General features: G+C 34.3%; 1 protein-coding gene across 1 annotated transcript in view; it reads left to right on the top strand.

The window, feature by feature from the left end:
- ERBB4 (erb-b2 receptor tyrosine kinase 4) overlaps window positions 1-13,226 on the top strand; it is a 542,534-nt gene that overhangs the window by 244,806 nt on the left and 284,502 nt on the right. The window contains exon 4 of the mRNA XM_023763286.1: window positions 2,361-2,495. Coding sequence (XP_023619054.1) covers window positions 2,361-2,495 — 135 coding nt within the window. The remainder of the gene's footprint in view (window positions 1-2,360; window positions 2,496-13,226) is intronic.

The raw sequence follows: 13,226 nt of genomic DNA, 5'->3' as shown, positions 1-13,226 counted from the left end.
AATGTAAACATTGGTGGAAGATTAATATTGTAGAAGAAAAGGATTTGATGAGATTATTATTCAATATAATATCTGATTCTATTAGAATATTTCTAGATAGGAAGTTAGAGATGGATACTGTGTTCCTTCAGTACAAACTATTTGAATTAAAATGTGACTCCTGAAAAATGCAGGCTCTTTTTACAATGTGTGAGCTATTACTTTTCACTTTTTTTAAAGTCGAACGTTCCAAATGTAGACTGAAGAATAACCTTTATTTCTTGGATAGAAATCAAAATCTCCTTTTTTTGTCACCTAATGAAGAATTATTCCTGTAGAAGAAGAGCATTCCCTAATGTCTCATGAGAAAGCTATTAGTATGAGATCGTCACATTTCTTAGATAGGAACTTAATGCCAAACATTAATGTAGACATTCATTTCCACAATCGTTCTTGCATCTTACATCTCCCTTCTGCTTTGATGAAGGTTATATGGGTAGGTTGTGAAAAATAATGAGCTGAGTTTTAGAAGTAGAAAGATTATCTAATTCCTTATTGTTTATTTTTTTCTCACTTGAAAAAATGGAGCCATAGTCAGTGAAAGGATTGATGATGGAAATCCAAGTGATTTTAAATGTGGAAAGCCATGCAGTAACAAAATAAATCTGGAGGATTTTATACATGCAACACAGTATGGCCATTTAGATGTGCCTAGCAGTCTCACTTTCACAAATACCCCTTTTCTGGTGTCACCTATTCCTTTCATATTTTATCACCCTCATTGTTTTCAGCTGACTCGTAAAAATGTAGCATGGGATACTGAACAGGAGAGATGATTCTCTCAAGGCCACGAAGGGAGAGAGAGTCACTTGCCTCCCAATATCCTCTTCTTCCTCACTAACACGAGTGCTTGTTTAGATTCTGCTCAAGAAGCAATATGTCCACCTAAATACTTGCTTCCTCAGCCTCTCTTGCAGAACAATGGCCATGAGAGATCGTGCTGGCCAATGAATACATATTTAATCCCTGAGGAGAGCATCTCTTCCCAAAGAGATAGTTGGTGCCTTACTAGGAGGAAGTATCTTGCTTGTTCTCCTTTCCTCACATGCCTTGACTTCAGACTAACTCCTTTAGATGCAGCAGCCCTCTTGTGCCTGGAGAGAATAAAGCCAACACACAGAACAGGTTATGTGTACTGTGGAGCAGCCAAACTAATATCTGCAACTGCCTTCTGCAGGTTTCTTATTATTATGTGAGAAAAACCATCCCTTAGCTACTATTAGTTCAGTTTTTGTACTTGTAACTGCATGCTTTATAGACTGACATATGACTTTATCTTAAGTTGTTATTTTTATTAAATAAGAGGAAGAAATGTGGTAGATATTGAGCAGGAAGATGCTATGTATATTTCTAACCAATTTCTTCAAAAAATAACAATAGTATTTGCAGAAGAATGTTAACTTTATTTCTGAATAACTTAAAGAGAATCGATGTATATGAACAACCATTGTTCAGGGAGACAAGTTACCTGATCAAGGCAAGTGTTGTGAAATAGAGAAACAAGTAAAAATTGGCATTAATGTATTTTATCCCATGGTCATACCATTGTTCCCATGGTCAAACCATAGTGTTTTTATTCTATCTTGCATTGTGTTGTTCTCAAGGAATGATTGGCAGTTCTATTGATTCCATCCAAGACAAAGAATGTTTTTTGTGTTTTGTTTTTTTGATGATTGGAGCCTTCATTAGTTTTAGCTTCCATTTGGGACTAATTATTTACCCATTGACTCTAGTCAATGTCACATTGACTGAAACAATTTTTTGTAAGGGAAATTGGATAACTTGTACCAAAAGTCTTAAAAATATTTTTAAAATGTATGATTTTATAATGTCATTTGTGGAAATTTATTTTAAAAAACTAATCTGAGATAAACAAGTTAAATGACCAAAAAGAGGGGATTCATTAATAAGTACTATTTAATTTATTCTTTGGCATATTGTATTCTCACTAGAAATAATGTAGAATGTTATTTGATTATCACTAATTACTCACCAATCACTATTATAATTAGCAGGCTATGCAATATTATATGTAATATTACCCCAATTTCAGGAAAAGAGATTAGTAGCATCTATGCCAAAATGTTAAGAATGTTTTCTCTCTGAACATTTGGGTTATGGGTGTTTGTTTGTTTGTATTTTTTATCTTTTCAATTTTTCCATTTAATTTATATGACTCAGAAAAATATGTTTAAAGATATACTGGCTATTAACGAAGTAACTCTAACATTTAAAATATTTTAAGGGTAACTCATTTTTATTGACTACCTTTTCATCAACAAAAGGCTTGACAACAAATCTGTTTGTTTGTTTTAATACAGAAATCCTAAATGGTGGAGTCTATGTAGACCAGAACAAATTTCTTTGTTATGCAAACACAATTCATTGGCAAGATATTGTTCGGAATCCATGGCCTTCCAACTTGACTCTGGTGTCAACAAATGGTAGCTCAGGATGTGAGTAGCATTACCCTTTTTAATGTTTGAAAATGTCCTTCTACTTCTTGTGAAAATGAACAGCTTTTGTTTATCATGCCATTGATAATATTTTGATTTTTGATTATATCCATTGAACTGTGCTGTTTTATACAACAGAACAATCTTTTACTTGAAATTTACTCTCCTTTTTGGAATGATACTTCCCCTTTACAAATTACTATTTTCTTAACATGACATTTTTCAATAAATCAAAATTATGTTACCATATTTGCAACTTATAAATATGTGCCCCATTGTCCATAAACTTAAGACTGATGTCTAACTACTGTTTCACCACTGAGATTAAGGTAGTAGAACAACAATGTGCTTTCCTATTTATTATAAATTTTAAAAATTAAAAACTATTGAACATTTTAAGATTCCTAAGCCGTCATTTTCCCCTAAAATCCTCATGACAATCCCAAACACAATAAGTAGAGTGTAAAAATATATACTTTATATAGGAGAAATATATGTTATATTCTGGTTTTAGTCTGCAAATAAACAACCCAATTTACCAATCTTAAAATGTATTATTTCTACCATAGAGAATTTATCAGATTAAAAGTGTTCAATATAATTAAATTATAAGCAAATAATATTCAATCATTAAAACTTTTGAAAATTTTTCTGTCAAGAATCGGTGTCATTTTCATAAAGGAGGCTATGTTGTCCCCATATTTACTATTACTGATGTTTGTATGAGAATATAATCTTCATTACGTGTTAACCTGGGTTTTATATTTCTTATCTATCATTATATATTTCCCACCTGAAATCATAACTATCGTCACACAGTTCAACAATTATTTGAAATTGTACTCATTGTGTTATGATGCTTTATAGGAAATCAAACTCCAAGGGACAAGTATTAAGTTTCATTACAGTCCTAACAATTTAATGGGGAGATATGAATACATTTGATTCAAACTGACAGCTGTGTTTCAGTAAATGGCTGAAACATGTTTTAAGCAGAGTAACATAATTTTCTTCTGCTTTTGAGCAGAAATTTGTATGTGATTTCATCTTTACAGTGTTCAAGTTGCCTACCTCATAAAATTATATGAGAATAAAAGGTTGAATCTGTTCACACTAACAAGGCAAATGATATGTTTCAGAAATGGCTTCCATGTTCAGTCTGCTCAGCCTATGGTACATTATGTATAGAAAATGCATAATGGTTTTATAAGAGGAATGGCCCACTGACTGTCTGCTTGTTAGAGGGACTAATGCATGAACAAGATCAGACAGGAATAAAGCCCAAGACAGAAGGCAAAAGGAAGTGTGTCCACCAGCCATACAGAATGTGGAAGAAAAAAGGTCTGAGGGGCTTGCTGCACTTTCACAGATGGTATCTCTTTGTGTTGTTCTTTTCAGAGTGAATTTGGATGGTTGTGCCTATAATTAGGCAACTAGAGCTGCATTTCTTTTTGCCTGGAAGTAATTGCAAGCACAAAAATTATAAATGCAAAGTAGAGTCATAATGAATGGTACTTTGCAAATTAACCACCAATTGCTTATCAAAGTTTTATTCTTTATATACTAGTTCTATTTGCTGACTCATTATATATAGTGCATATCACCATAATTGATGATAATGAATTGGTTGGTCTTTGAATATTGATCACCTATGTTCTTATCCTCAGTTTCTTCCTTGACTTTCTTCCCATGGGTGATCACAGATACTCTTGTGGTTTTAAATGCAACTTCTACCCTGCTGACTCCGAGAGCCACACACCACCAACCAGTCACCTAAGTTTAAAACAGGATAGTCATCATTGACTTCACTTTTTCTTTGGTCTTGGAATTTATTTAATCATTAAATCATGGTAAATTTGCTTATTTCTTTATTTTGCATAGTTCTTATTTCCATTACTCTAGCTCAAGACTTCATCTGTTGCCAGAGTTACTGAAAAAAGAGTTCTCTGAATTCTTAATATTTTTTGAGACCATGGACCCTGTGGCAGTCTAGTGAAACCCATAGTCCCCTTGTCATAATATTTTAAATAAATAAAAAACACAAAAATAAAGTTGTTATATTTTAAATTCATAAAATTAATACATTTATGAAATATATTACAAAGGATTACAATAAAATTATATTAAATACATGTATCATCATATTTATAAAGTAAATATATGATATAGTAAGTGCTTATTCAGTTGTACATGAAATAAAAAATTCTAATAGTATAATTAATATGTAGTGGAGTTTTGAAGCAGTGATAGGCATAAGTACTATTTTTAAAGGACAGTTTCTTTAATAAATAGTGTTGAGAAAACTAGATAGCCACAAGTTTAACGTTAGACTTTTATCTTACATTATATATAAAGATAATTCAAAATTGATTCAAGACCTAAATATGAGACCCCAAACTATAAGACTTCTAGAAGAAAACATGGAGGAAAAGCTCATGACATTGGATTTTCCAAAGATTATTGAAGATGACATTAAAAGCCTAGTCAACAAAAGCAAAATGGGCCTACATCCAACTTAAAACTATGTTCATCAAGGGATATAATCAAAGAGTAAAAATACAACTTACAGAATGGGAGGAGATATTTATAAATCATATATCTGATAAGGAGTTAATATCCTACAATTCAACAATAACAACAAAATAACCTGATTCAAGAACTGGCAAAAGATCGCAATAGACATTTCTCCAAAGATGATATGCAAATAGCAATAAGCATACAAAAAGATAGTCACATCAGTAGTTATTAGAGAAATGCAAATAAACACCATGAAATATTACTTCACACCTATTAGAATGACTACTATCAAAATACTAGGAAAATAGTAAATTTTAGTGAAGATGTGCAGAAATTACACACCTGTGCAGTTTCGTTGAAATTGCTAAATAGCACAATTGCTATGGAAAATGGTATGGTGGTTCCTCAAAATTTTAAAATAGAACTACCATATCATCCACCAATCCCATTTCTTATTATATATCCAAAAAAATGGAAAACGGGACTTCAAAGAGATATTTACACACCTATATGCATAGTAGCTTTATTCACACCTAGAGGCCCAGCACATGGATTCGTACATCCCGTCTGAGTGGGGTCCCTCAGCCTGGCCTGTGGGATCTGACCTAACCCAGCTCTCTGACATGCCCTGAGGGATCCTGGATTGTGAGAGGGCACAGGCCAGGCCAAGGTGCACCACTAATTCTGAATTGTTTTCTAAAACCCAAACCAGCCCTAACCAGTTTGGTTCAGTGGATAGAGCGTCGGCGGCTCTATCCCGGGTTTGATTTTGGTCAAGGGCATGTACCTTGGTTGCGGGCACATCCCCAGTAGGGGGTGTGCGGGAGGCAGCTGATTGATGTTTCTCTCTCATCGATGTTTCTAACTCTCTATTGCTCTCCCTTCCTCTCTGCAAAAAATCAATAAGATATATTAAAAAAACACACCCAAACCAGCTAATGATAGAAATGACAGTGTGTGGGAATTGGCAAATACATAAAAGAGCATTAAGTTCACAAATATAAGTCCAGGAGTAATTATTTGTTTAAACCAGATGGTCTGCCTGAGTTAAATCAATTAGGGAAATTTGAAACTACATTTTTGTTTTAATGACTCATATATCTTAAAAATTGCTCACTCTTTACTAATATTGCATATTGTGTCCCATATAGATAACTTCCTTGAACTAGAAAATAATTGTCTCAAAATAGAGTAGAATTAAAACTGATATTTTTACCAACATTGTTACTTCTTCAACATTAAAATCTTTACATAAAATAGAAGCACTCATCTAAGTTTGAACTTTTGTAGAAGAGTTAAAAAAAAAAGTAGCAGGAAGGTATGCCCACAATGCATTTCAATACAGCTTCAATTGATGTGTATTATATATGCAGATAACCAGTTCCACACAAACGCAAACATAGTCAAATCATGCATACTCTTCTCAAAAGATTTTTACATGAGAGCTTAAATTAAGGAAATAGGAATATCTACACTAATAAAAGAGAAACATGGTAATTAGCGTACGACCGCTACCCTTCCCATTGGCTAATCAGCATATCCTTATGCAAATTAACTGTCAGCCAAGATGGCGGCCGGCAGCCAGGCAGCTGGAAGCGAACATGAGGCTTGCTTGCTCCAGGGACTGCAGACTCCAACATAGGGCCCGGCCAGCGTGGCCTCTGAGCTGGCAGTTTGAAACATTCTAACAAATATAGAAGCTAAACAAAACCCCAGAAACCAGCTTTCAGCCAGCCAGGATCTCAAATCAATGATTCTCTCTTACCATTGATGTTTCTATCTCTTCCTCTCCCTTCCTCTCTGAAATCAATAAAAAAATATATAAAAAAGATCATGTAGGAATTCAGTTACAATTATTCTAAACAAAATATTAGCAAATAAAACTAATAGAATCTAGGATGTATTTCAAGTGTAGCTCTGCTGTCTTTTTTTTTTTTAATTCTCACCTGAGGATATTTTTTCCTTTTTTCTTTTTTAGAGAGCGTGGTGTGAAAGGGAGGACAGAGGGAGGGAGATAGAGAGTGAGAGAGAGAGAGAGAGAGAGAGAGAGAGAGAGAGAGAGAGAGATTAACATGGATGTGAGAGAGACACACTATTGATTGCCTCCCACAGTAAGCACCCCCAACAGGGATTAAACCTGCCATGGAGGTACATGCTCTTGACCAGCAATGGAACCTGCAACCCTTCAGTCCATAGGCTGACGCTCTAACCAGAGTCAAATGGGCACAGCTCTGCTGTCTTTTTAATGTTATTAATGAGAATAAGAACTTGAACCTGACTGATATGTGAGAGTCCATGAGACTGTAATCATAAGAAGATTTCCATAAAACTCAGGCAAGGATATCCCTCTGATCATTTCCAAACCTTGGAGTACCAGCTCCTTTATTGTTCCTGGGTCTTTACCTCTTCTCCTGGTAAAGGCTCATTTCATCTTCTGTTTCTGAATTAGTGGAATCAAATTGTTTCATAAGGAAATGCCCCTTGCAGGTATGACATATATTGTGACCTCCTTAGAGAAGTTTTAGTAGTGCTTTTCCCAAAGCACGGTTTCTTCAGTCTCAAATTATACCTCATGTCAGTGGTGTGCTGGTAAAATAGCACTCTTCAAAACTAGGGGGAAACACCCTAATTTGTAGAGCTTTCTTATTTCCATGGTTTAACCCTTCCTATCATTGTCCCTTTTCTAGCAACTAATGTGGATTTTGGAAGACATGACTGGTTTGCTTGCCATTATGTAGTATTTCCACCATACAGATTCAAGAGATGTAAATATACTCAATTGTACAGATACTATAATGAAATATATTAAATGAATCAGAAAATGATGAGTTTTAAGTATATATTTGCTTTGTTTAAATAAAATTTAATTAGGCATTATATAATTTAATATTTTATAATGGCTGTACTTAACAACCAGCTCTCAAAATTCAGAAAATCTGATGTTAGTCTGTGTATACTACTGCCATGGGGAGGTCATGCAGGGCTAAGTCCTGCCCAGTGTTTGTCGTTTACCTCTGAAATGATGCAAAGAGAAAATTAAGCCTACCCACCATGCATGATATGAACAGATGAACAGATTGTGGCCCTTGGTCTCCTGTAGAGCAAATGTTGAATAAGATACAACACACACACACACACACACACACACACACACACACACACGGGCAAACAACTTAGGAAAAAATAACCTCTTTAGGAACAGGGAAGTTTAACTAAAAATGTATAACCATAAAATATCTGACTCTACACAGTCATATTGTGTTAACATTTTTCATTTAAATTATTAGTATACTTAGCTTCTGCATTCATGTTGACTTCTTGCACACAAGATTTATGCAAGAATAACTTCTATTTGAATAAAAATCTTACAGAAATGTTCCCTCTCAGAGTACTGAGTTTCTGCCCCCAATACATAAACTCTTCTGTACCCCACAAGCATTCTGCTCTGGCTCTTAAAATTTTCTACCTCAAATAAATCATCATGACCATGGCCTGTTAGAAGGAAAATTATTTTTATGTAAAGTGACAGCAGAGGTGTTGTGTTTTATGGTCTAACATTATGAAAGGACAAGGTTATTTATGTTCAGAGATAAGTAGATTGATGGCTTCCAAACTCCCCAAGTTTCTCCCTGAGTAATTTTGGTTTAAGGATAGAAATCTACCTTTCGCCAAGTTTTCCAATTGATTCTAATGACAGGTGTAAGTAGCATTGACCTGGTGTAGGATTTCTATGCTCTTCAAATGATTAGCAAAGCTTATTATGATGAATATATTTCAGACCAGCTGCTGATTCAAAATGGGATAGAATATATGGGCTTGCTGCAAATGAGCCAAATACCAAATACATGAATCCCCTCTTAGAGAATATGTAGCTCTCTGTTGTTATATGAAACTTCTGTTACTAATTTCAGCGTAGCAATAACAGTGTTTTAAGTGCCTGTGACCTTCTGGGCCTGGTGTATCACATGCATTTAAAGAACCCCATTTCCAAATCTTATAGAAGTTCTGTAAGGTAGGTATTCAGAATCCCATTTGTGGTTGCTGAGAGCCTTGACAACTTTCAATTTTTAGTAATAAGGACGTGCTGTCTTCCAGTGAAAGGTTGAAAAGATGAAAAAGTTCATGAAATAGCAGATCTGTGAGATTCAAATTATCCAGTGGGGGGCAGCCTTCAGATTTTATTGTTTCTTGGAAATTTACTTAAAAGTAAATTTTAACAAGCCTTTCACTATTGATTGAAAAAGAATATCATTACTTAACTAAAAGTCACTGTTATTATGAAACAGGCTTTTACATTGTTCAGACATGATGCATAAAGGTCAAGCAATCAGAATTATTAAGGTTTTTTTGATGTGTTGTTTTTTTTTTTTTTTACTAATAACTCCTAACATTTCTTGAAATAGTGAGTTTTTTTAAATCGGAGTTTTTTTGGAATTGAATGACATTTATCTCATTGGGAGGGAAAAGAATTAAGAACTACACACTCTGTTTAAATTTTATGACAACCAAGAAAAATCTAATCAAGGTAATTTAAGAAAAGATAAATCATTCCAAAGTTTATGGAGTGATGGATGAATAAGCAAAATGTGGTATTTACATACAATGGGATATTATTTTGCCTTTAAAAAGCAAATTCTGACATATGCTACAACATTAGTGAACCTTGAGGACATTATGCCAAGTGAAGTAAGCCAGTTATAGAAATGATAAATATTGTATGATTTCATTTACATACAATACTTAGAATAGTCCAAATTATAAAGACAGAAAATACTAATATACTGTTGCTTGTGAGGGACTGGGGGGAGGTAATGATGGGAGTGGTTCAATGTATTATTTCATTTATATAAGGTGAAAAGACTCATGGTCATATATGTTGCACAACAATGTGAATGCATTTAATATTACTGAAATGGTTGAGATGGTAAATTTTATGTGTATTTTTTACAATAATTTTTTTAAAAATATAAATCAAGGTTATTAGTAGGATACATCTGGTGATCTGGCACATTTTAATTCCTTTTTTATAATTGAAAAATGTACCCCTATATAAAGTTTGAAGACATCCTGCTATATGAGAATTTGCAAATAATTTTAAGCCTGAAGGAATTAGGTATAGGGGTTGAAATGCTACATTGATTAAAAAACTGACTTAAATTTTTAAAAAGATACTCATCAGAACAAAAAAAAATATATTAATCATGTAACAAGTGCCTTACACAAAGAGATTCACGAAGAATTTCATAGTTGATTTTTGAAAACATAAAACTATAATTGTGTATTTGGCATTTAAAGCAACTGTGTAAAATTGAATGAAAATTACACTGAATCCATTCAGCATTACCCAGCTTCTATTTCTCTCTGATCTGTTTACTCTGTAATGGGTTCAGAGTGATTATGTCTGTGCCCGGGCCCTGTTGTGCAACCATCATTCAGACATTTCATTACTGCTCATATGTCTATTCCCATTCACTAATGAAAGTGGTTTCATGGAACTCAGTTGCACAATTCAGTAGAATTTAAAGAGCTTACTATTTCCCTTTTCTTCTCTAATTTCTCATCACTTAGAGAAAGCTTTGAAGTAACAGGAAGATGTTTACAAGTAACTGAAAATTGTGCATTTAAGTTCCTCTTTTCATAGCATTTACCAAGATGAAGTTATACGTGTGCTGTCCGTCTTCTATTGGTGTCCTCTCACTAAGCCACTTTTATTATTTTTTTTTAATTTAGCCACTTTTATTTCAAAGTTTGGAGCAGAAGTAGAGGAGAGATTGCTGGTTACACCGGAGGGTTGGGGCAGGAGGGGCTGGCATCTCTCCAGGGAGCTGGAGAAAAATGAATAAGGAGATCAAGCTGCTAACCCACTTAACAATCTTTCAAGCCTAGATTGTTGCAAGCAGCCCTATGCAACTTTTATTTAATTCTTTGCTGCCTGGCAAGAACAAATTATGTTCTATTTAGAGGTGATTCTTTTGGCAATTGTAGGTGCTCTTTCTAAGCAGGGAAGAAAAAATGGGATGGAAATTATGCAGTGACATTTCTTTTAAAGTTCTCCTTTAAGAATAAGTAAGAGAAATATACAAAAGGGGGGGAAAAAGCCTGATTTAAAAATGTGCAAAGGCAAAGTCATCTCAAAATTAGGTGTCTTGATCAGCCACTTTTGTTCTCCTACTTCCTCACGCTTTATTAAACAAAGATTTTGATCTAGGTAGTTTCTTTAAAAAATATTTTCTATAGCATCAATTCAAACTCTGTACTCAAGAAGTAGAATACAAAATTAAACTAGTTAACTATATGCCACAGTTGCTACTTTGTTAAAAGTTAGCTATTGCTAATTATCATATGCCAGTGTGTTTTTCAGAGTAAAACAGTTTGCTTTATAGGAAAAATACAATAATAAAACTATAAAAGTTTTTTAAAAGCAATGGAATGTTGGGGTAACCATCACGTCTTCATTTCTAAATTGCATTATGTTTTATAATTTCACATATCAAATATTTTAATGAAAATATTTGCTGTGTCTTTATAGTAGAATAAATAAGTGTCCGGGGCTTCTTGTATAGTTGACAGATACCTGCCTTGTTTGAGTTTGTAGAGAAAGGTAAATCAATATTGTACAGTTTCCTAAGATTCCTATGAAATCATAAATGATTTCTGTTAATCCATACTGTGGGCACAGGCATTTTATCTGCAGGGGGAAAAACCCAAAATATTGTTTCATCAATAGTAAATTCAGTTAGAGTAAGTGTGTAATACAGGGTACTTTAAAAATATTTAAATGGATAATCATAAAGAAACAAAAATTACATCATTGTTCTCTCCTCTTCTTTTCCTCCCTACTAAAACCTCTTACCTCGCCCTGTTCTAGGGCATCCCATCTCCCCCACAGAATCTTCATCCTTTTGGCACAATTATTCTACCACTGGGCCTTAAAGAGAAGCCTCATGACTGAGTTCAAGTTCTAGGCTTCTATGAAATTTCAATCTTGACTCCAGGAATTTCTAACTTAAATATTTAGTCCTTTTATTCTTCATTTTCTCACATTGAATTGAATTGGGATAATGAATGAAAATTCTAAAAACAGTGTCTTCCACATTATGTGTACATAAATGTTAGGTATCATTTCTAGTGGTTGTAGTTGGAGATCTGCTCCTCCTATAGAGACACCTGGTATCTCGCAACCTATGCGAAAGCTGGAATTGTAATCAGCCTTCTCTTAGCGTCCCATCATAATATTTTTTGTTGTTGTTAATCCTTACCAGAGGATATTTTTTAAAATATATGTTTATTGATTTCAGAGAGAAAGGGAGAGGGATAGAAACATCAATGAGAGAAAATCATGAATTGGCTGCCTCCTGCATGCTCCCCACTATGGATCGAGCCTGAAACCCAAGCATGTGCACTGACGGGTAATGGAACCGTGACCTTCCTGGATATAGGTCAACACTCAACCACTGAGCCAGGCTGGCCAGGCCCAAGGATATTTTTTCCACTGATTTTTAGATAGAGTGGAAGCAAGTGAGGGAAGAGGAGAGAGAGAGAGAGAGAGAGAGAGAGAGAGAGAGAGACATCTATGTGAGAGAGAACATTGTTTGGTTGCCTCATTGTTTGGTTGCCTCCCTGCCAGAGATTGAACCTACAACCCAGATATGTGCCCTTGACCTTCAGTGCACAGGTGATTGTTCTAACCACTCAGTCATAGTGGCCAAGGCCATCCCATAATTTAAACCTAATGCACCTATAATTTTGTGGGAATGGGAAGCTGGGTGGGGAAGAGCATTTTTTAAAGCTCTTGACATGCACATATGGTACCTCCACTGTGCCCTGTGAAGTCATCTTCTAAATGCTATACATTCACCACATACAAATCAAAGATCTTGGCAAGTGACCTAAATCATATTTTTAACTCCATGCCAGTCATTCCTTAGGTGACTTTGAATGTGTCTGGGTCATTGATCTTATGCAACATTCTTGCCTAATGGTTTTTTTGAACTCCTAAAATCATTGAACTTGCTCAGTATTTATACTTATCCTATGAGAACCAGGCCAATTGTGACATAAAGTTTGTCTCTCTAGTGGTGTTAATAATCTATTTTCTGTGCTCTGCCCTCCTTTGTCCCACATGACCACATGACTTTCTATATTCATATATATACTTAGAATAGTCCACTATTGTATATATATATATATATATATATATATATATATATATAT

Source organism: Myotis lucifugus, unplaced genomic scaffold, assembly GCF_000147115.1.
Source record: "Myotis lucifugus unplaced genomic scaffold, Myoluc2.0 scaffold_3, whole genome shotgun sequence".
NCBI lineage: Eukaryota > Metazoa > Chordata > Mammalia > Chiroptera > Vespertilionidae > Myotis > Myotis lucifugus.
The sequence above is the reverse complement of the archived record's forward strand: the minus strand, read 5'-3'. Positions and strand labels throughout refer to the sequence as shown.